The sequence below is a fragment of the Panulirus ornatus genome, chromosome 14, assembly GCF_036320965.1.
Source record: "Panulirus ornatus isolate Po-2019 chromosome 14, ASM3632096v1, whole genome shotgun sequence".
Lineage (NCBI taxonomy): Eukaryota > Metazoa > Arthropoda > Malacostraca > Decapoda > Palinuridae > Panulirus > Panulirus ornatus.
This window is the reverse complement of record NC_092237.1, coordinates 46,339,921-46,366,585: the sequence shown is the minus strand read 5'-3', so window position 1 is coordinate 46,366,585 and position 26,665 is coordinate 46,339,921. Positions and strand designations below refer to the sequence as shown.

Genomic DNA, 26,665 nt, shown 5'->3' with positions numbered 1-26,665 from the left:
TTAACTTCTGTTCATAATACTGTTTTACTATAAGGATCAGTGGTAAGAAACATAAATACTCTTTTACAAGCATTCAATATCATTAATGGCTGACTTTTATATTACTCTCTCTTGTATGTAATTATTCTAATTTCAATTATCATTTTCACTTTATTGTTTGTGTCAAATATTTCACTATAGTTTTAACTATGTAGGTGGACCTCACACTGTTTATTCTAGTGCACTTGTTTGTGTCAAATACTTTACTATAGTTTTAACTATGTAGGTGGACCTCACACTGTTTACTCTTGTGCACTTCATTTTCATGCTAGAATGAGTTACTGCATTTTTTTACTGTATTGTACAAGCTAGGAGCATTATGAAGTAGTAGGTTGACACATTAGGCAAGAACATTAGGTAGAAACATTTTGAAGTGGTAGTTGGTAGGAACATTAGGTAGGAGCTTCTGAAATTACTGCACTAGAGTGGCTCTCAACCAGTGGCCTGTCTAAGGGTGAGGCAATAAAGGTTAAGAAGTGGCACTGAAGTTCAACAGTTATGGAGACTGTTGTGCCGTGTCCACCCCCTTGAGGGAATTCCCAAAGGGAATGGGCATCAAAGATATAGTATGTAATTATGCATGTCAGTATGACAGTAAATACTCCACAGTTTTTAACTATCCTCAAGCATGGAATTAACTAAATGTATACTCTACTCTTGGATGTTTGTAATTTCATTCTTATTGGCTCTTGCTTTCTCTGGTATCAATGCTTACACAGAAAATTTTCTCTTTAAATACAATGGAGGGTGCTCATTTCTACATCTATTACAAAATTAATAGCTCCCTCTGAGGTTATGTCCATGTACCTCTTTAATATTCCACGTTGTTTATCAGTGACTGGTCTCTTTACATTTACTTGTTTGCTTTCTTGTTCCAAAAATTCTTAATCTGCTCTTCATTGTTTCTTATTTTCACACCTCTATTCCTATCTCCTGCATTCTTAAATGAATTTTGTCTTATATTCCTCATCATTCTCTTTGTTGTCATATACAAGCACACAATTTTACTCTTCAATATCATCCAAAATACATCTTTCCTCTTCATACTTCATACATTTCTTTCATTTTTAGTGTTTGTTTTATGTGCCAATATCCTTTAGTTGCATGTATCACATAACTATACAAAACCACATCAAAAGATATCAAATAAAGCATAAAATGGAGCATTTCTAGAGAAATTTGAATGACTGTATGAATGTTTTTGAAGGAGACAAAGATGGTTGTGATGGGTGATATAAATGCAATGGTGGGATGTGATGAAATTAGCAGGATAGTTGATAAATGGGGAGTCTGGAGTAAATGTGAATGGAATTTATCTTGAGGATGTCTGTGCTGAGAAGGGTTTATTCCTTGCAAACACCTTTTTTCAGCACAAGATGGTCCACAGGTATACATGGATGAGAAATGATGGAAGAGAAGAACAAAAGGGTTTGATTGACCATGTGGTAGTGGATGAATGGTAAAGTCTTTACTGCATGCTACAGTTGTGAGATTCTTTGGAGACTGAAAATTTTGCAGTTCTTGCTAGGGTGAGGATCAAGGAGAAGTGAAGGTATGGTGTAAGAAAGAAAGGAGAGATAAAAGTTTAAGGAAGAATGGAGAGGTAAAAGTGTAAGGGAGAATGGAAAGGCAAGTGTTGGCAAGCAAGAAGATGAATAAGAAAGAATACAAGGAAAAGTATGAAAGAAGGATGACAGAAAGTGTTGATGGATGTGCAGCAAATGTAAGGCTGCAGTTATGTGAGAATGAGGTGTTTTAAATGTTTAGAGAAAGACTGTTAAAGGTTGTAGAATTACTAGTAAATGGATACAAGGTTCTGAAAAAAATGCATGGTGGTAAGACAAGATTAGAAATGCTGTGGAAGAAAAGAAAAAGGCATATGGTATGTCACTTGAAAGGAAAGTACCAGTAGAATTTCAGCAAAGGAGGAGGGAAGAATATGAGAAATGCAAGTGGAATGTTAAGAAGCTGATGTGGGAAAGCATAGGAGTATATGAAGATTTTTTAAGAAAGTAGTGAAAAGCTTAGGGAAAATAAGAAATTTTACTAAAAGGAGGTGAAAAAAGAAAGAGGTAGATGTAAATGTGGAAATCTTAATGTAAAAAAGTGAGGAAGGGGAGTTGATGAATCACACGAAGGAAGAGAGAAAGGAAGATGGAGAGTATTTTGGACTGATGAATGTGAGAGAAGTAAGGTGAGTATGTTGGATGGAAGGAAAAGGATACAAGTACACATGCCTATTATAAGAAGGGAGGTAAAAAGTATGATCATGAGGCTGAAGGTAGGAAAGGCACCTAGAGTGGATGGGATTATGGCTGAAATGCTAAAGTATGGAGGAGAAAGTGACAGAGTGGTTGCAAAAGATATGGAATTTAGCATGGAAACACAGCATTGTGCCTGAGGATTGGGTGAAAGTATCTATTGTTCCCTTATTCAAAGGAAATCATGCTAAGGATGAACTTAACAATTATAAGGGAATAAGTCTGTTAAGTATACCAAATGTTGAGCCCATCTTTAAAAAAGAAGACATGGAAAATACTCTGAAATGGGCCAGTATTACAACACGCAAAATCTTTATAACAGTAGAAAAGATATAAATATACAATCTCCTGGAAAGGAGAAACTACCTAAGAGGCACCATGGGTCAGAGGAAATATGTCAAGCATTACAAGTGTGTGTTCTTGAATGGCCTAAAAGGCAGGTTACTCCAAATTCCACTAAAGGTTGGAAAAAAAAGTTCAAACAGGCAAAAGACAAGAATTCACTTTGGTGGAATGAAAATTACCTACTTGAAAGGGAATAAAGGCCATGGAAAGTGAATGCAGGCCACATGTCACAGTATCTTTTCAAACTGGATTAAGGTAATCAGTGGTGTCTCACAGGGCTCAGTCTTGAGGATGTTGTTATTTCTGACTTATGAATGTCAATTTTAAAGGTTCTTGAGTCATACCTGAATGAGTAAGTAAATGATACAGAAGTATTATGAATAACAAGAAAGTTCAGGACAGCAATAACCTACAAAGACAGATAGGCTACAGTTTGGTAAGATACATGACTGATCAAATTCAACCAAGCCAGATGTAAAGTACTGATGATGAGACACACTGGAATGAGGCCAGGTTATGACTAATATATGGTAGGAGACAAATAAAAAAAATCAGTTATCTATGTATGAAAGGCACAGGAAGGTTGACAGTCATGGACTTAACTACATGGGAGATGAAAAGGAATAAGGGAACACATTAAAATTTTCAAGATTTTGAGTCAAATTTCAGGATCAGCTGACCAATGTTCATAAGAATTACTTTTTAAAATGAAAAGGAATCTATAATCCACATGAAAAAATAAGGACCAGGGAATAGGAAAGTCACAAAGCTAAGAAGAATGAATTCTATACAAAGAGGACAGACTTTCATGTTGAATGGAACAAGCTACAAGGAAAGAATCAATGACTGCAGAGAATGTTAAGAATCCTTGAAAATCTTATGAGTGTAAACTACAGTTAAATGGCAAGGACACCCATTTCGCTGAGAAATAAGTATCCTCACCCTTTTACTAGCCAGTGGGGTTCGGGTAGGGAACCTCAGGTGAGTAAATTTCAATTACTAGAAATTGTGCATGTGGGTCATTCAATCCGTCTCCATACAAAATAGAATTAAGTTCAAGAAAGACATACAAAAACAGGGAAAGAAGTGGGACCACGTGTAAAAATTCCATCCAAATAATGCACAAATAGGTAAACATAAAAAGACACGCAAGCATTCCTACAATTGAGCTATGATGAGTTATTACCATTACAGTGCTACCGCAGTAAACAATGCTGGAATTTTACCGTTGGTTATGGCAAAATGCACATTATGCTGAAGAGTGTTTCTTATAAAGTGTAATGAAGGTTGTTAAAGTAAATGCCAACGGACTAATACTGAAAATCTTAAAGAGCTCTTACATGTGTTGCTGAGCAGTTACAATGTTATGCTGTAAATCGTGTGCAACACTGGGCTGTTAATGTGGGTAGTGTTGGAATATTATGGTGAATAATGCTGAGCTCTTACAGTGAGCTGTGTCACTGTCACAGTATGCAGTTCTGGGCTTATTATAAAGTGCACTGCTGGGATGTTAAAATGTGCAGTGCTGGATTACCATTATGCATACTGTTGGTGTACATTAAAAAATGCAGCATTAGATTATCATAATTTGTGTTGTTAGACTGTTGCTGGGTATAGTGTTGACAAGATATGGTGAGCAGTGCTGAGCGACTAGAGAGAGCAATATTGGTCTAATAAGGCTTAGAGAGCTAGACAGCCACAGTGTTGGACTATCACAATGTGGAGGGATGAACTGTTACAATGATTGAGGTTAGAATGTTTCACTATGTGTACCCCTGGTTACAATATACAATACTAGGCTTTAACTGTGTTCAATCTTGAAGTGCAAGATTATGTGGTCTTATGGAGATATAGTGAGCACTACTGGATTGTTATGGTGTATGTTGTGGAGCCACTGCAATTTGCAGTGCTAGGTTTCAACAGAAAGTAAGCTTTGCCTATTACAGTGTACAGTCCAGTGCCAGGATAGGGATGATATGTTCTGTTCCCAGAAGAACACTGGGGAATTGCAAGGGCAAAGTGATGATCTGTTACAAGTGTGTAGTATTAACTTGTTAACTTGAAAAGTTGGGCTACAATGATGTAAAAATTGGTAGTTTTACTGGGGTAATGAAGTGTCAAAGTAAAATACTTATTGTTTCTGCCTTTACAGTATGTACTGCTAGGTTTAAATAGATACAAGGCTTAATCTGTCACAGAGTGTAGCCTTGAGCTGCTACAAAAGTAAAGTCATGGTCTATTACAGTTTAACAGTGAACTCTTAAAAGAGCAATGTTAGCTGTTTAGTGTAGAGCTAGGCTGTTACAATCCTTATTACAAGGTTCATTCGAAAAAGAAATAACGGAATGGTGATGACAAACAAGATTATCTTTACTTGTTACAGAAGTCCACGACAGACTGACGATCGGTGAATAATATGTCCTTGCCCGTGGCCCATGGTGAGTCCAGAAGTATGTCAACAGCCCTGTTAGCTGAAAACATATAATGGTGCATGAATATTATGAAGAATTAATGTAAAGTCAGGAAAAACTATGTGTTGCACTCAAGACATCACATCCCTTTTCTATTAAAGCTGTTCATTGTCAGTAAAACTGAAAAGTTACTGAAAGATGCAAAGAAATGAAATCCACATGACTAATCACATACACAATATCCAAGAAAAAAATTTGATGAAAAAAACTAAGCATAAAAAGAGATGGGATAACAGTATTACACTACAGGTTCAGGGAAAAGTCTTTCAAATGTTTTAGGTTAGTCAAGGCTACATAAAATACCATTTACCTTTTCCATTTATTCTGGATCAATCTACAGCAATTAGGTGTAAACTGTGTGGACACATCTGGCTGACATATAGGGAGCAAATGCCAAACAGCAGCTACTGTTATCTATGTATCCATCTGTGTACTCTTTCTATACAATTCCCACTTACTGCATCATTCTCAATAAATAACGTGCAGCACTTTCAAAGTTCACTTTCCCTCGTAGACTAAATCTATTCCATTATCACTCACCCCAGAGAAAAAAAGTAAGTTCAAATGCTTTTGGTGATAAATACATTGTAGCCCATAAATGAATGGTTACTGCAGGTGTCTACTAAAGCATAAGTTCTCTTTACTGTACTGAGACAATACAATTCATCACACAAAGCAATAAGAAAAAAGTCCAATGTGTTGATGGGCACTTCCTAACACCAGGTGTGAAGCTCCTCCTTGCTCTTGGTTGCACAGGATAACAATCCTGAGAGGAACAATGAAAAACCTGCACAGTTCTTGTATACTTGCTCAATTCATGGTCCCTCTATCCCTAAGGGGCACTACTGCTTTTTGTTTCTGATTTCTCCACCTTATATTTACATCAAGGGTAAACAGTACTGAAATTTGTCCGTCTTGAGTAATGAGAAGGCTTCTTACAGCATGTTCTTTCGTAATTAGTCGGTGCATATTGCCCAACCCTGAGTTTATCTTTCCACAATAATGATATTCAAACTTCCTATTATTCCAGGGATCTTGTTTGCTGCCCGATACCACTTTCTTATAGTGACTAAAATGACACAAATAATTCCAATCAAAGGCCATCTTTGATGAAAGAAAAGAGACAAAAACAAATAAGAAATTAATTAGGCTTCCATAAATCTCTGTAGACTTGATTCTTAAAGGGAAAAGGTGATTTTAAGAGGGAAAGCTGAATGGAGGAGGGAGACTTAGCTGTTTGAGGGAAGGAGGAGGTGCCATAAATAGACAATGTGTGGCTGCAGCTGCTATAGTGACACATCAACCTGCTATGTTGTTTTAATTGATGGTAATGCTTTAATCTGTGACTGACAGTTGCCTGGGTTGCCCTTTCTATCAACACAGCAGCTACTATAGTCTTCAGAACCTCACTGTATGATTTCACCTTCTCCATTTCCAACTGTCTATGATAACTAAGCATCTAGTATCATGATCTCAAACACTAATCAAGAATAACCAATCTCCTCACACTAGTGGATCTCTTGATAAAAGTGTTCTGTGCCAACTGTTGCACACAAATCAGTAAGTTACAAACTCAGTCTGCAGTTAAAAAGGAAAACAATGGAATTCAATACTTGCTGTGCTTCATTAAACTGGAAACTCCACACCTTTTTCAAATGGCAACTGAGGATGGGCTCATCATCCTCTATCCATGGATCATCCAAAAATGCTTGTCAATCCAAACATCAGTGTCATACCACTAATGTAGTTGTTGCATCACAATTTAATAATATCGTCTATGTACCTATCTATATATATCTCTGATGCCTGTTCTCTTCTGAAACTCCCTCAAGGAGGTGGCCATGGCAAGAGTTGCCACAACTAGTAAACTACATGCTGCTTCTTAGTTTTTAGTGCCTCACCACTGGCAGAAGGCAAGTCTAGCGCAGTTCCTACTGACTATTACCTAATGCTCCTACCTACTACTTCTTTCCACTGTTCCTTCCAGTTTGCCAGAAGGCAGGACTAATGCATAGCACTCACCACAGGAGAATCTAGAGTCATGAAGAATGAGCTGAGAGTTAAGTGTTGTCAAGTGTTATGTGTGACAAGGAGAGATTGCATGTTAGTGGACAGAATGCCATTAGTCCACATGTGGACGAGGCAGAAAAAAAAGACAGCTACCTGGGTCAGAAGAGGGCAATGTGACAACCACTCAAGTGCTGGCTCACTATGCACCTGTCAATAACCCTCCCGATACCCAGTATCGGCACGCAGTACTAGTAATGTATCTTCTTGATCAGTGGCTGCCAACCAAATACTACCTACCTCCCTACCTAAACAAAGCACGTGCTCTATTCTTTACACTAACCTGTTTCACCAAGATAAAATGCACTGAGAAAGAGGGAAAGGTCAACTTGACTGTGTCTTCAATAAATGAACAGGGAATAAATTCTTAAATGCATCCCTGCAGAACAGCTGGTTTCTAGGGTGCTAATGCAAAACTGTCTGGGGAACTATCAACCCTTGTACCATTACTGGTTGCATTATTCTGCTTTGTGTCTGATAAATTTTCTCTCTGCCATTTATGGAGATATGCATATATGCAGCCAATAGGCAAGATGTGATAAAACACTGCTTATCCTCTGAATATATTTTGGATAAGCTTGCTTTGGAAGGCTTGAAAAATCATTCATGCCACCTCCATCCCACTACACCACAACCTAACTCAGTCCCTCATCACCAGTATTCTCAAGAATCATCATTAAATATTGTCTGATTTACCAGTGAAATGGCAGCAGGTGCTAAATCAAAATGCCTCATCTACATCATGAACGAGTATTGTATACTGATGATAAGCTGCTTCAGGTACAGTCCATACACGAGAATTAGATTTGGGAAATTTTTTGGTCTGGAATGTGGCCCGCTTATAACATGGGTTACATCATATAACAACATTCTGCTATAAAGACATATCAACAAGAACAAAACTTGTCATTCTCCAAGAGCCCCCTGTAATATATAAGTTTTTTCATACATCTGTTGTTTCCTACTACCCCAGGACCTTTCCTGAAAGGGCCCTTTTACATGACCTCCTGGAGTTTCAAGGTAACACTACTTCCAGTAACAGAAAATGATGGACTCCTTTGGAGTGAGTTCTTCAATGAAACTGTATGCCCTTTTGTTATTAAATGATGATAAAGCCTTGCTGAAGAAGACTTTTCACTCATAGCATGACCACAGGCAAAAAGAGGCCAGTAACACCTCTCTGTACATAATTACTTGCTTACTTCCTGCCACAGAAGTCCCTTTTATCTTTATGAGGCTCTTCGAATACTATTGAACCCAACCAAATCCAATAGATGGGTCCACAGGACATACACTGTAAACTTCTCAAAATCAGCCACAAACTAACCTCGCTGCCGAACAAAACAGTCATGAGAAACCTACACAAAATCCATGCACTTCAAAACAACTGCATACCCACCATTCACCTTGTGATTCATGTGATTCTGTTTAAACAAAGAAGACCTACTACACACTCTGACAACAGAAAAAAATTGCACATAAAACATAATGGCCCATTAACAATCCAAGCACTAACAGATATCTTCAACCACTCCTGGGTAAACATCAGAACCAAGAACACCAGAAAACTTGCCAACAAAATAAATAATTCTAAACCCTCTACACCATCCATCTCCCTCATCAAGTAACATCCTGTATCATTCTAACCTCAGCACCCATACCCAGTGAAAAATTGATGCATAACAGAATCAAACAAGACATCCCTCTCACCTATAAAACATGGCACCAGATACCAACCACTCCAACATGCTAAACGCCAAGCACAGACACGATATCCACAATGGCTTCAACCTACCACAGCACCCTTTCTTAAGAGTACTCATGGCAGTAGCCATAACAAAGCATTCAAAGCTGTCCCCCACCATATCCTCACACAACAGATACTGTTTCTTAAACAACTTTATTCTGTAACCCAATTCCTTCTATCGTATATCTACACTTTCTTTGGCCTTTGAATTTAATATTTTTAATATTTTTTTTCTCCAATCTGTGATAGCAATATGACTGCCCTGTAAATCCTTGTGGTTATTTTCATCCCATCATCATCATCATCATCAAAACAAAGATATTTTCCAGGCATCTCCTTCAGTCCCCCCAAACAATTTTTTTTTCTATCAAGCCAAGGAAAAAAGTGTACACTTAGGTCCCAGTTATCTGTAACAACTATGAAAAAACCCATCTGGAAGAGTGGCTTTGCAATCAACTAAATATTTAGAATTTTACTGCATAATATACAAGGAAACAATGCATCTTTGTTCAGACAATCACTAAACACATTCATAAGCTTCTGCTTCCACAAAATACTGCATCAAACAGTGAAAACATTATCTAAAATATGAAACACAGTATACTGTACATATTTTTCACAAAAATGCATGAAGAGTGTAGGTGCTAGCCAAATACATGTGTGTCAAAAGAAATGTGTGTGAGCTTGGTGAGGGGGATACTGAGAATGGGGCACTAAAGGGAGGGAAGAAAGGGCATAGGGTTGCCTGATGATAAGCAAGGTGAATTAGGAGACTGTCTGTTATACTTCAGAGATTCACAAAAATCAGAGAAAGACAGATAAGCACACACACAATGACAAGCTAACATATTGAACTGACACAAAATGGCTGGATCAAATACATTCAAAACATACCAATAAGTAATACTGGGATCAGGTTTAGCATGGTAGGGGCCAACTCCGGCCTAGTGCCCACAGTTTGCTGAGGGCAAATGTCTTCCCTTGTTAACAATGGAAGATAATAATCTTGCATTTTTGAAGCACTGTAAAATCTATTGTAAATTCTTCAGTCTCATTTTAGACAGTAGGTGATACAGGTGTGGAGCTAGGTGATGAGGATTTCGTACAAACAAATGGGGTGTGAAGTTAGGTGATGGCAACGTTGTACAAATTTATGAGGTATGGGGCTAATTGATGAGGATATGGTGCTACGGAGTAAAGAATCAATAACAGTTGATGGAAGTGTAAAATTAGGAAATGAGGGTGTGGGTCTACAGTCTGGGTCTAAGTGATGGGGTCGTGGATCAAAGTGGTGGGGATTTGGACTAAGCAATGTGACGTGGGGCTAGTTGATGTGTTGGAACATGTGACAGAGTGTGGAATTAGGTGATGGGGACATGGAGGCAAATGATGTGTAGTACTAGGTTACTAAATGGGAATGTAAGTGACGGGTATGTTAAACTAGGAACAAAAGAGACAAGGATATTACACTATGTGATACAAGTGAAGAAACAGGAAAAAGGATGTCAGGCTAGGTGATTGGGCTAAGGAGTAAGGGCATGGGATGAAGAGGTGGGGACAAGGTGCTGGATAATGAGGCAAGATGATGGGAGTGTGGGCTTGGTGGTGTGAGTGTAAGGCTAACTGATGGGGTTTAGGTTGAAGTGATGGTTTGTGTGTGGCTAGGTGACTGATGTTAAAACACAAAATGTGCATGGGTGAAGCAGTGCATTCTGGACCCATGCAATGCAGGGTACACGAGTGCCAATCAAGCTGAATTATAGGGAGAGGAAAGCAGCCATGGATCTGCATATATTAGATGAAAGGAAGCAGAGAAACAAGAAACCTATAAACTTAACTGATTTGACAGCAAAGATATTGATTGTAATTTCAAAAGGAAACATGAATGGAACCACAAAAGATCATAATATAATAATAAAAAAATGTGAAGAAATGATTTTACAGTGATAGTGAGGTGAACAAATGGAACATGTTCAAGAAACACAAAATGAAAAAATGTTTTAATCACAAATTGTTGTACGATACTGAAAAGAGGCTTAAGAGATGTAAGCCCAACACCCCTAATACTACCTTGTCATACTGAACAATTGTTTGATCACAAATACAAAATATCACATGCCTTCATCCATTTCTCTTTGTCTGTCTGTCTCTCTCTCTCTCTCAATCGTCTAAAACCACGATCATCAACCAACAAGATATCTCTCTTTCTTATCCTTCATTATAAAATAACTTACCATAGAAATAGTTAACCTGGTGGTTGAGGAATTTTGTTTTTTTAGTCGGACAATTCTTCTTCAAGTAGGTAGCCACTGAATACTCCTGCTTTGTGGGCTTCTCCTCCACAGGGATGGGAATGTCCTGTAATGCAAGTCACTTTTATCTATCACCAACACTTACATACTGTGTGCATATATACTGAGAGGTTGTATATACATAATAAACATAAAAGATGAATGTGGTACTGTACACGAGAACTTAGTCGTTTAAATTTTTCTAGTAAAAAATATTTTTCACATCAAACCAACAGAACCTAGATTCAATTAACTCATTTGGAACAGAACCAAATTAATGAAAGGGATGACAAAACAACAAATATGTTATGAAAAGCAAAAAGGTGTTACAGCAAATCACATGAACTGTCAGCATCTTGACTGAGCAAATTTCATGGAAAATAATTCAATATATCAAAAAAAATTTCTTTCTTATACCTAATTGCTTTTCCTACTTTTCCTTCATAGAAACAGGAACAAAAGCAATGGCCTTATTTGCACACATCCATGCTGAAGCCATGTATAATCCACCAAAGCCAGTGTCTACCAGTCACAGCCATACCCCACACTTGACTCTATTCACTTTAACAACTTCATATACCGCAGAACTTTCTGCCTATTAAAAGAAGGTCCCCCTCCACATATACCACATTTTTCTATTTTTTCAATCCAACACACACCTCTCATCCTCCTAAATATTCTGGCCCCAATACCACAAAATATTCTACACTCTTCTTCCATAACCCTCTTGATCCCTCCAATTCCCACACAAAGATCTTCTTTGTTAGTCTCTCTGCACTCATCTGTTAATAATCCTAAACAATTTCAGCAAAATCAATCAGATTATGCTTATCACAACACCTCTTTCTGACAAAATAATTTCCTACACAATCAAATTGCCTTACATCTCAGGCATTTAATTTCCAGAAGATCCATCCTCTTCCTTTCCATTATATTCAAAACTTAAAACTTGCATCCATGTGACACTATTCTGACTACAGTGCCTTCAAATATACTCACCATTCCCTCTAGAGTTATTGACCTGTCCTTTCACAAACACTGCTGTAATCACTGTATTGAGAACCTTATACTCATCTTGCACACCATGAGTCACTTCAACCCCATCATTCTATTCACTGATATGTTTGTTCATGGAAACCTATAGCACTCCACTTCCTCTGGATCTTCCATATTCAGACAATCTCAAACCTATCCTGTTTTAATCTACTATTTTTATTTATTTTGCTTTGTCGCTGTCTCCCACGTTTGCGAGGTAGCACAAGGAAACAGATGAAAGAAATGGCCCAACCCACCCCCATACACAATGTATATACATACACGTCCACACACGCAAATATACATACCTATACATCTCAATGTACACATATATATACACACAGACACATACATATATACCCATGCACACAATTCACACTGTCTGCCCTTATTCATTCCCATCGCCACTTCGCCACACATGGAATACCATCCCCCTCCCCCCTCATGTGTGTGAGGTAGCACTAGGAAAAGACAACAAAGGCCCCATTCGTTCACACTCAGTCTCTAGCTTTCATGCAATAATGCCCAAAACCTTAATTCCTTCCTAGTAATTAATGGGCAACATACAAAGGTAGCTAAAGTCTGTCATTTTCATTTTCAATGCTTCAGTTTTGCTTTTCATATCAAATGCCTTCACCCAACATAACATTATCAAAACTGTGTTAACAATCTGCATCCACAACTCTCTGTTAAGTCTATATCCTACACCCAAAGGACCTAAATTCCATCCAAAGCCAAGACGTGGTGATTAACAGTTATTCATGGGTAAAAAGCTGCTGGCTGTCATTCTGAGGCCCCTACCTCAGCAAACCTTCTTATCAATGATGCCATCCCTGAATACTGGGAAACTGAAAGCAAATGTAACACCACCATTAACAAGGGTAGACCTCATTAAGGAGAAATGAAGCTAAGATTAGGAGCCATTTAGCTTTCAAATTACATGTTTTTCCTAGCATAACAAGATTTTAAGTAGTTTTAAATCTGCAAAAATATAGGTTTATCACCTTCAATAAACCACTCCAAAAAGAATTTAATCAAAGTCCATATTAGAAAGGTTAATCTCCATCAGAATTCAAAATATGAGGTAAACTTACAGATACTTAAATTTTTTGGCTGACGACTGCTATAAATATGTAAGTTTTACTATATCTAAAAAAAAAATAATAGGTAAACATGTAATTCAACTACATAAAGATATTGCAATGTCAACTGTGGAATCAAGAAACAAGAGACAGACAGCATAGCAGAATTTGGTAAGTTATGCAAAAAAGGAAATCACTGTAAATATGAAGAGGAGATAATGCCGAGATATGGTTGAACCTATGCCGGATGAAAGGTTATCAAATTATGATAGGAGCACATTTAGCACTGGTGTATGAAATGATGCTCTGGTACCAGTTTCAAACAAGCTAAAATTATCTTAGCTGTGACATAATCGACCAATAATGTTTTGAACAACAATGACAACAAAAATAGTGGCATTCAGGAAATATGATAGAAGTGGTTATTTTGCCTCCCTTCATCACCAATGAGATCAGTTTCAAGACTTCCATACAATTCTCACAGATTAATATTCTTAATTATGGCATCTTTCTCAACATACTGTACTGGACCTTTTCTAACTGAGAAGATGAAAGATAACTGCTGAAGAAGGCCTAAGAAAATATACTGAGAACGTAGCCAGTAATAAAATGAATAAATGAAAGAAATGATGATCTCAAACTACAAACACTTGAAGAAAAGAAAATAATGGTAGGTTTTCTGAAATATAGTATAGGGGAGAAATGAAACCTGACAACAAAACTAGTACCTGCAGAGAGGAAAAGAGACCCTACCTACCAAACCACAAGTAACAACAAGATTTTGCCTGAGGCAGGGCTAGTGTGAAGAGCTCACTACATATTTTGCTTGGATTATGATGCTGTTTCCTCTGTTATCACTTTCTGTCCATAATCATCACCTCTTGGCTGATCCATCACTTTTTTAGCCATCAAATATAGTTTTCTTTTGAAAGTTTCAATATTCACTTCAGACATACTCCTGATTTCAAACTTAGAAGTCTTTCAAACTTTCTTGTCACTCATATAATCTTATTGCATTCCAGTTGGTGTCAGCACATACAAGCAGATTTTCTCAATTGTATGGCATGTCGTTCTAATACATTAGTTTCTGTCCCTCTGTCAGCTGTCATGCATAGATTACCACACATCTTTTACTTCTTTCAAGGCTGTATACTTACAATTCTTTTGATCTTTCATGGTAGCTCTGGTGTTCTAATTTCTCCATTCCTCTTGTAGTCTTCCTGGATTCTCCCAAGCTTATATCTTTCCATTTGTTTGGTTGAGGACAATACAACAAAATAGTTAAAAAATGTTCTTATTGTATATACAATGAACATTTTCAACACTGGCTTTCTGTCTTTAGAGGTGAAAGTTCTCATTATCATGCCACTCATTACTTGGCTCAACAGTACTACCATATCAGTATGCTCTTTTAATTTGTTTTTCATCTATTATGACTCAAACACCTTTTATATTTATTTCATTTTCTAGTTCCTTCCCTGCTGGGACTTTAGCAGTAGAGGCACATCCTCTACCTGATACACCTGCCAAACTGGCCAATACTCCACTTGTAAATTGTGTAACCATCCCAATGCCAACACTCTTCACCATTGTTGCCTTGAATGCTCTGCTGTTAAAGACTTGTTCCCACAGTGACGACTTAATTCATGTTTGTAAATATATACTCACAGAAAATAATTTAGACACAATTCTTGCAAGTCATCCACGTTTTGGTGGATGTTAACTGTATATGTACATATAAGCTCCTCTACCAGTGTGAGTGTGCTGAATGTATGTATGCATGTATGTATGTTTGTATGTATGTACTGCTACAACATGCTCTGTGAAACACGAGGGCCACTGTATACAACATTTGGCCTTATGGCTCTGTTACTAGGTATATTGCCTCTTGGGCATAATAAATTCATAAAAAAAAGGGGGACTTTAGTATGGTGTCAATGAAGTACACAGTATGCAGTGTGGCATCACAACTAGAAATCATAAACTGTATAATGTGGCTGATCATTTGTATAATGCTATTCCCCACGAAATATTCCACAATCACTGTATAATTACACAGATAAGGACCAACAAAGCCACCTTCATAGGACCTCCCTTTGCCACTCAACATCCTCCCTCACCAACTTTGAGTAAAGTACACTAGTTTTTCGAATTACATTAAAAACTAAAAAATATATTTGTAATGGAAAAAAGGACTTAAGAAACATCAAAACTGCTTTCACAGGACCTCCCCTAGCCACTCAATATCCTCCCACATCAACACTGAGGAAAGTATACTATTTTTATAAAACTGACATACACAGTGGAAAAAAGGACTTTTTTGTGCATGTCCTAATGACCCGATGAGGCAATACTGCTATTTATGGGATGAGATGTACAAATGAATTCAAAATGAATGCTGAATGAATGATACACGTATGATGATAAACCTGCAAAGGTGAGAAGAGTTATCAGTGTTCTAATTTATCATTCATCTTACAAAAAGCAATACTGCTATAGAATAACCAAAAAAGTTTCAAAAAGTAAGGTATACAATTGTGTTTGTGCTAAGAGCTACAGAAAATAGAAGAGAACATCACCAAAGTGAACTGAAATGTGTAAAGATGGACTAAAGCAAAATAACTAGAATTCCGTTGGAAATATAATTCACATGGAAAAGATGAAGATTACTAAGAGATAAAGGCCAAAGGAGGGCAATATTTGAGCAATAATGCCCCCAAAAAAGTTAATGTGATAATAATATGATGCTGAAACTAAGGCAACTATCCACAAAAATATATGGATTATGATTTTGAATAAACAGAAAAGATACGGCCCAAATCAGGGATGAACAAGAATGGTTTTGGGAATAGTTTTGAAGGGGAAAGAATTTCACTAAAAACAATGTCACCATAAATGAGGAAACACATAGATCAGTTATACTGGATCCAATGGAATGCAAAAATAAATAATACCTTTAATAATAAGAGAAGAACTTTTGAGGCTGGATAAGAATTAGTGGATCAAATAATGCTAAGGACAGGGATACAGTGTAACTTTGAAAAAATAATGCAGACAAAGACAGTATACATCTAAAACAGTTTTATACACTTATCAGGAGTAAAATGTTAGTTAAAGAACATCTGTCTGGGTTGAAGGATTCAGTTGCAAGGATTGTTGAGGATGATTATATATGCAAAAAACAAGTAGTAAAGTTCTAAGTTTATTCACAGTGGAAGGTAAGATGCCCTTAACACTAATGCTTTGGAAGGGAGGGGCAGATTTGGAAAGCAATGAAACTATCAAAAAAGAAAAAACAGGCTGCTTAGGGAACTTAATCCATAAAATGTGCATAGCCCTGACAAAATCCCATAATTTTAACTCTAGGAGTAAACAGAGACACATGACAAGCCAAATAGAAGGTTGTGGAAAAATAATATGCAGAGGGTTTAATGACAAAGGAGTGTAAGACAACAAATATGCTTATTTCTGAAAAAGGAAAAAAAAAACTGTGAACACAGAACTAAAGACCAGCATTTCTGACACATGGCCTGTAAAATACTGGGACAGCTAATTAGAAAGCAAATGGAAGATTACCTGCAAAGGAGAATTACCCAAGTAAGCAAAGAAGTCAGGCATAACAAATACTCAACTTTTACAATATAATGAGCTCTGCTGACCATCAAAAATGGCTAAAAGGACTCACGTGTGATCTTAGACTGCCAAAAGGCAAATGACAAACTGTCTCACACAAAGGGTTGATAAGAAAGTTGGATTTTCAGGCAGGCATCCTTCAGTGTATCACATATCATCTCTATGGAGTTGAACAGAGGACAAAAGTTCAAGGAACTTTTTTTTTAAGTGTGTAAGGGCAACCAGTGGTTGTGCTGCAGGGCTGATGCCAATTTTCATGTGTTAATAACTTACAAGAAGGACTGGATTCAAGTTTGAACAAGTTTGTGAATGATGCTAAATTCATAAGACTTCAAGCTCAGAATGACCAGTATTGCATTAACTAACAAAGAAACAAACAAGCCCAAGAGCTGGTCAGATAAAGTGTTGCTGAACATAAATTCAAGCAAATACAAAATAATAAAGATGTGATATGGTATAACTTGATATGAATGAAATCTGGCAGGAAAAAGCTACATGAATCTGTCTGCAAAAATGGACTTGGAAGTTAAAGTAGTACCCAATTTATTACTAAAACATCATGTCAGGAAAACTGTTAAGGAGGCACATTAACTGCCAGTTGATATAAAAATTGCGCTTAAGTACAACATGTCAGTAATGTAATGTACAAGACACTAATTACATATCTAACCTAAATTGCAATATGCCTCTTACATGTAGTCATCATACAAAGAAACATAAGTTCTAACAGAGAGGGTCCAGAGGGCATCAAATATGATACAGTATCTGACATTAAAGAAAAAAATAAAGGGAAACTTAATTAACAAAGCACAGGTATATGAAAGATGCAAAAAGCAAAAAGAGGTTATAGCAAAAAGCTATGTGAGAAACTTGTTAGAAAAGATGTAAAGAAATACTTTTACAGTACAATATTTGAAGTGAAGATGAATGGAATATACTCAATGATGAAACTGCGAATGCAGTGTGCGTAAGTTAAAATACTGTTTGTTTATATACAAAGTTCAAGTGATGGAGTCCCAAGAACATACACCTACCCTCACCTAAATTTTTTTTGCTGATACTAGCTTTATGAAAAAAGTAAAGAATATGCTGAATTGTGAAAACTAAAAAGAAACAATGATGCATTCCTGGTGTGGTCAGAGAAAATGCTGGGAAAAATTAACAAGATAAATTTCTTTCTCCCTATCCCCAGGGATAGGGGAGAAAGAATACTTCCCATGTATTCCCCGCATGTCGTAGAAGGCGACTAAATGGGAAGGGAGCGGGGGGCTGGAAATCTTCCCGTTTTTTTTTTTCTAATTTTCCAAAAGAAGGAACAGAGAAGGGGGCCAGGTGAGGATATTCCCTCAAAGGCCCAGTCCTCTGTTCTTAACTCTACCTCGTTAACACGGGAAATGGGGAATAGTATGAAAGAAAGAAAAAAAGAAAGGAATGTATGAAGACAAAGATGAGACAGAGAATGAATGTTCATATTTGATTACCATCTTGTGGCAAATAAACTATAAAACTCAATATGTGAAAATGATTTTGGAGTTGATGCACTACCTAAATTTTTCCCACAAAATCAAGACTGAGAACTGTCATGGGGTAAATCATTTTACAGGTCAACATAAAAAATTGTCAATAAGTGTATGAACATGGAGATATTAGAAAAAATATTTAGATCATACATTTGAACCAAATGCAACACCAATGTGGGCACTTTACTTGAGGAGACACTAATCTGATAAAGGTCCAGTGGCAGGCAACAAAATCTGTACCTGAAGTATGGGTACATGGGAGGGCTAGCAGCCATGAAATTATCCCTGTTAGAAGAGGAAAAAAGAATGACATGATCACAAAATAAAAGAACTTCTGTGGATATGATGAAGTTAATATAATTTTCAAAAATTCAAAATAACTGGTGAAAAGAAAGTTAAAAAGGGTGTGAAGAAATACTTAAGAACTTTGTGGATAAATGGATGGAAAAGGCAATGCAAGGAAGCTTTAAACAAACACAGTATAAACAAGTATAAAACATCCATGATAATAAAGAAAGTTTAAGAGATGGGGCCTCATGATATAGAAATCTCTTCCCATATCACATTAAGTGTTCACACACGCACACATAGTCATTCTCTCTCCCTCCCTATATTATCATTACCATTAAAAATGTTTAAATACGAACATAAATTTCAGAGCTCAGGGGATAACAAGATCCTTGGAATACAGTAATAAAAAAGCTTTCCAAAAAATAAAGTCTGACTCTAAGTTAGGTTGAAGAAATAACTTATAATAAGAAATACAAAAAAAATTACATGATATACTGTACTGCAAAAAATTCATGAGATCTAACCACTTGCAAATGGTAGTAATGTAATCTAATGTGCTGGAAATCAACACCGCATTTCAAGAACTGGTGGCAAGCAATAACACGCGGCATGCGAAGATAATTAACAAAAATTCTTATTTAGTTAAAGATCAGCATTTTCCTAAACATTAAAAAAAATTTTCTTTAAACACACGAAAAAATACAGAGAATTCATTACAATCAGCGATGACGAGATTCACATCGTGCCACAGAAGCCAAGACTTGTGCTTAGCCAACAGTAAAGAACATATCTCTGCTTAGGAGATATTCAGGCAAAATGCTACAAGTATACAGAGAACATAAAAAATCCCAAGTGGCTGAAATACTTTTCACATGATATCACCTCATTCTTGACAGGCGTGCAGCGCTTTATATAGGGACCCGTGTGTTCCTGGTCATCCTGTGATAAAATCAAGTCACAATATATTCAAGAGTCTTTATCTATGATTTAAGAAACAAATGAAAGAATTCCTAAAAAAAAAGAAAAAAAAATATGCTATACATAGAGAAATTTATAGAATCTATACAATAAAATGCCAGATCTCTAATGATCTCCAACAAAATAATCAAGGTACTATGTACCGCAAATTGGATTACCAACTATCATGCCTAACAATTTTCCAAAATGTTGAATATATATAACCATGGAATATGAAAATATAAGACTACTCTTGTGTAGTACACATACAGAGATTCATCTAAAATGTTCGAATAACAAATATCAAAAGTTACATTAATCACCATCTAGACTGTTCTGACAAGAATATAATTACAAAATACAGTTAGTTGGTGAAGCATATACTATCAGGGACTTGAAAAAAAATCATATTCTAACTTGAACCCAATCCAAACAAGTCACCAATAAGAAATAATCATAATATATGTAGCATCTAGCTCCATATAAAATCATGTGAATCAATATTCAAATACTATACTTTTCAAATTACTTATGTTAATTCCCAACAGCATGCATCACTTTCTATACACTATCTAACCACTGTACATCAAAATAATTTTCAATACATCAACAATAAAGCAATGTATGACATAAAAAATGAATTTCTAAATCAACAGTAGTTCCCCTAATATTTCATTGGATAATCATCTCTGGTGGGTAATAAACTTTTAATTATAAGACCTATGACCTTGACATAAGTAGACTTGCTGCTGGAACTCCATTGATGGAGTTTCCACGGCAACATAAAATTCACTATTCCAAAGCCATGTAAAAAGTAGTGTGACAACATTTACTTTACCAAATCAACTGGTTTCAGGTTTATGTTAGCTTCATGGTGTATGTACTATGAGCTGTCTAGACCAAACTGTCATAGCACTGTAATTACAGTAAAGGTATTAGGGGCTTTTATATGTTAACACATACTACGTACAAAATCTTTAATGGTTTTTCCTTTATCAGCATTAAGACTATGTTAAGAATGATACCATAACATTTTCTGTAATCGTCTAAGCTTTTATTCTACATAAAGTTACTCTAAAAACTTTAATAAAAGAACAGTAACACTGAAATGAGCTCCCCTTCACAAATAATTTATTCATTTATCTATTTATTATACTTTGTTGCTGTCTCCCGCGTTAGCAAGGTAGCGCAAGGAAACAGATGAAAGAATGGCCCAACCCACCCACATACACATGTATATACTTACACATCCACACACGCACATATACATACCTATACATCTCAACGTATACATATATATATATATATATATACACACACAGACATACACATATATACACATGTACATAATTCATACTGTCTGCCTTTATTCATTCCCATCACCACCCCACCACACATGAAACGATTATCCCCTCCCCCCACACACGCGCAAGGTAGCACTAGGAAAAGACATCAAAGGCCACATTCGTTCATACTCAGTCTCTAGCTATCATGTATAATGCACAGAAACCACAGCTCCCTTTCCACATCCAGGCCCCACAGAATTTTCCATGGCTTATCCCAGACGCTTCACATGCCCTGGTTCAATCCATTGACAGCACGTCGACCCCAGTATACCACATTGTTCCAATTCACTCTATTCCTTGCACGCTTTTCACCCTCCTGCATGTTCAGGCCCCAATCACTCAAAACCTTTTTCACTCCATCTTTCCACCTCCACTTCTCCTCGTTCCCTCCACCTCCGACACATATATCCTCTTGGTCAATCTTTCCTCACTCATTCTCTTCATGTGACCAAACCATTTCAAAACACCCTCTTCTGCTCTCTCAACACTCTTTTTATTACCACACATCTCTCTTACCCTTTCATTACTTACTCAATCAAACCACCTCACACCACAATTGTCCTCAAACATCTCATTTCCAACACATCCACCCTCCTCCGCACAACTCCATCTATAGCCCACGCCTTGCAACCATATAACATTGTCGGAACCACTATTCCTTCAAACATACCCATTTTTGCTTTCCGAGATAAAGTTCTCACCTTCCACACATTTTTCAACACTCCCAGAACTTTCGCCCTCCCCCACCCTGTGACTCACTTCCGCTTCCATGGTTCCATCCACTGCCAAATCCACTCCCAGATATCTAAAACACTTCACTTCCTCCAGTTTTTCTCCATTCAAACATACCTCCCAGTTTACTTGTCTCTCAACCCTACTGTACCTAATAACCTAGCTCTTATTCACATTTACTCTCAGCTTTCTTCTTTCACAAACTGTGCCAAAATCAGTTACCAGTTTCTGCAGTTTTTCACCCAAATCAGCCACCAGCGCTGTATAACCAGCGAACAACTGACTCACTTCCCAAGCTCTTTCATCCACAACAGGCTGCATACTTGCCCCTCTCTCCAAAACTCTTGCATTCACCTCCCTAACAACCCCATCCATAAACAAATTAAACAACTATGGAGACATCACACACCCCTGCCGCAAACCGACATTCACTGAGAACCAATCACTTTCCTCTCTTCCTACTCGTACACATGCCTTACATCCTTGATAAAAACTTTTCACTGCTTCTAACAACTTGCCTCCCACACTATATATTCTTAATACCTTCCACAGAGCATCTCTATCAACTCTATCATATGCCTTCTCCAGATCCATAAATGCTACATACAAACTTATACCTCTGTAATTTGAGCACTCACCTTAATCCCCTTGGCCTTTGTACAATGGTACTATGCAAGCACCTCACCATGAGTAATACATACATTAAATAACCTTACCAACCAGTCAACAACACAGTCACCCCCTTTTTTAATAAATTCCACTGCAATATCATCCAAACCCGCTGCCTTGCCGGCTTTCATCTTCTGCAAAGCTTTTGCTACATCTACTCTGTTTACCAAATAATTCTCCCTATCCCTCTCACTTTGCACACCACCTCGACTAAAACACTCTATATCTGCCACTCTATCATCAAATGCACTCAACAAACCTTCAAAATACTCACTCCATCTTCTCACATCGCCACTAATTGTTATCACCTCTCCATTAGCCCCCTTCACTGATGTTCCCATTTGTTCCCTTGTCTTATGCACTTTATTTACCTCCTTCCAAAACATCTTTTTATTCTCCCTAAAATTTAATGATACTCTCTCACCCCAACTCTCATTTGCCCTCTTTTTCACCTCTTGCACCTTTCTCTTGACCTCCTGCCTTTTTCTTCTACATACATACATACATACATACATACATACATACATACATACATACATACATACATACATACATACATACATACATACATACATACATACATACATACATACATACATACATACATACATACATACATACATACATACATACATACATACATACATACATACATACATACATACATACATACATACATACATACATACATACATACATACATACATACATACATACATACATACATACATACATACATACATACATACATACATACATACATACATACATACATACATACATACATACATACATACATACATACATACATACATACATACATACATACATACATACATACATACATACATACATACATACATACATACATACATACATACATACATACATACATACATACATACATACATACATACATACATACATACATACATACATACATACATACATACATACATACATACATACATACATACATACATACATACATACATACATACATACATACATACATACATACATACATACATACATACATACATACATACATACATACATACATACATACATACATACATACATACATACATACATACATACATACATACATACATACATACATACATACATACATACATACATACATACATACATACATACATACATACATACATACATACATACATACATACATACATACATACATACATACATACATACATACATACATACATACATACATACATACATACATACATACATACATACATACATACATACATACATACATACATACATACATACATACATACATACATACATACATACATACATACATACATACATACATACATACATACATACATACATACATACATACATACATACATACATACATACATACATACATACATACATACATACATACATACATACATACATACATACATACATACATACATACATACATACATACATACATACATACATACATACATACATACATACATACATACATACATACATACATACATACATACATACATACATACATACATACATACATACATACATACATACATACATACATACATACATACATACATACATACATACATACATACATACATACATACATACATACATACATACATACATACATACATACATACATACATACATACATACATACATACATACATACATACATACATACATACATACATACATACATACATACATACATACATACATATATATATATATATATATATATATATATATATATATATATATATATATATATATATAAAGAGTGTGGTTGAGAGAGCAGAAGAGGGTGTGCTGAAATTGTTTGGACACATGGAGACAATGAGTGAGAAAAGATTGACAAAGAGGATATATGTGTCAGAGATGGCGGGAACAAGGAGAAGTGGGAGACCAAATTGGAGGTGGAAGGATGGAGTGAAAAAGATTTTGAGTGATCGGGGCCTGAACTTACAGGGAGGTGAAAGGCGTGCAAGGAATAGAGTGAACTGGAACGATGTGGTATACTGGTGTCAATGTGCTGTCAATGGATTGAACTAGGGCATCTGGAGTAAACCATGGAAAGGTCTGTGAGGCCTGGATGTCGAAAGGGAGCTGTGGTTTCGGTGTATTACACAAGACAGTTAGATATTGAGTGTGAATGAAGTTAGATATTGAGTGTGAATGAATGTGGCTTTTTTTTGTCTTTTCCTGGTGCTACCTTGGTGGTGGTGGTGTGTGTGTGTGTGTGTGTGTGTGTGTGGCAGTGTTGCTGCAAAAATGGATGTAGGCAGCAAGTATGAATATGTACATCTGTATATATGTATATGTCTGTGTATATATATGTATATATATGTTGAAATGCATATGTTCGTATATATACACATATGGGCATTTATGTATATACATGTGTACATGTATATACAGTTGTTTTGAAAGGAGGTAAAGTGCGTAAGACAAGGGAGCAAATGGGGACTTCAGTGAAGGGGGCTAATGGGGAGGTGATAACTAGTAGTAGTGATGTGAGAAGGAGATGGTGTGAGTATTTTGAAGGTTTGCTGAATGTGTTTCATGATAGGGTGGCACATATAGGGTGTTTTGGTCGAGGTGGTGTGCAAAGTGAGAGGGTTAGGGAAAATGATTTGGTAAACAGAGAAGAGGTAGTAAAAGCATTGTGGAAGATGAAAGCTGGCAAGGCAGCAGGTTTGGATGGTATTGCAGTGGAATTTATTAAAAAAGGGGGTGACTGTATTGTTGACTGGCTGGTAGTTATTTAATGTATGATTCATGGTGAGGTGCCTGAGGATTGGCAGAATGCTTGCATAGTGCCACTGTACAAAGGCAAAGGGGATAAGAGTGAGTGCTCAAATTACAGAGGTATAAGTTTATTGAGTATTCCTGGTAAATTATATGGGAGGGTATTGATTGAAAGGGTGAAGGCATGTACAGAGCATCAGATTGGGGAAGAGCAGAGTGGCTTCAGAAGTGGTAGAGGATGTGTGGATCAGGTGTTTGCTTTGAAGAATGTATGTGAGAAATACTTAGAAAACCAAATGGATTTGTATGTATTATTTATGGATCTGGAGAAGACATATGATAGAGTTGATAGACATGCTCTGTGGAAGGTATTAAGAGTATATGGTGTGGGAGGCAAGTTGTTAGAAGCAGTGAAAAGTTTTTATCGAGGATGTAAGGCATGTGTACATGTAGGAAGAGAGGAAAGTGATTGGTTCTCAGTGAATGTAGGTTTGTGGCAGGGGTGTGTGATGTCTCCATGGTTGTTTAATTTGTATATGGATGGGGTTGTTAGGGAGGTGAATGCAAGAGTCTTGGAAAGAGGGGCAAGTATGCAGTCTGTTGGGGATGAGAGAGCTTGGGAAGTGAGTCAGTTGTTGTTTGCTGATGATACAACGCTGGTGGCTGATTCATGTGAGAAACTGCAGAAGCTGGTGACTGAGCTTGGTAAAGTGTGTGAAAGAAGAAAGTTAAGAGTAAATGTGAATAAGAGCAATGTTATTAGGTACAGTAGGGTTGAGGGTCAAGTCAATTGGGAGGGAAGTTACATGATTCATGTACATCATTCATACTGTCTGCCTCTATTCATTCCCATCGCCACCTCGCCACACATGGAATAACCAACCCCTTCCCCCCTCATGTGTGCGAGGTAGCGCTAGGAAAGACAACAAAGGCCCTTTTGTTCACACTCAGTCTCTAGCTGTCATGTATAATGCACAGAAACCACAGCTCACTTTCCACATCCAGGCCCCACAGAACTTTCCATGGTTTACCCCAGACGCTTCACATGCCCTGGTTCAATCCACGGACAGCACGTCGACCCTGGTATACCACATCATTTCAATTCACTCTATTCCTTGCACGCCTTTCACTCTCCTGCATGTTCAGGCCCCAATCACTCAAAATCTTTTTCACTCCATCTTTCCACCTCCAATTTGGTCTCCCACTTCTCGTTCCCTCCACCTCTGACACATATATCCTCTTGGTCAATCTTTCCTCACTCATTCTCTCCATGTGACCAAACCATTTCAAAATACCCTCTTCTGCTCTCTTAACCACACTCTTTTTATTACCACACATCTCTCTTACCCTTACATTACTTACTCGATCAAACCACCTCAAACCACATACTGTCCT

The 26,665-nt window shown here is 36.9% G+C and overlaps 1 protein-coding gene across 4 annotated transcripts in view; it reads right to left on the bottom strand.

Annotated features, from left to right (window-relative positions):
• Positions 1-26,665, bottom strand: part of Trp1 (translocation protein 1) — an 84,149-nt gene that overhangs the window by 27,060 nt on the left and 30,424 nt on the right. For 3 of the 4 annotated variants that reach the window (XM_071669775.1, XM_071669774.1, XM_071669776.1), the window contains exons 2-3: positions 11,165-11,288; positions 5,020-5,116 (exon numbers count right to left, since the gene is read on the bottom strand). In XM_071669775.1, the coding sequence (XP_071525876.1) occupies positions 5,020-5,116; positions 11,165-11,288 (221 nt within the window). Of the gene's footprint in view, positions 1-5,019; positions 5,117-11,164; positions 11,289-19,664; positions 19,722-26,665 lie in introns of all 4 variants that reach the window. The other variant, XM_071669773.1, reaches the window with a different exon arrangement.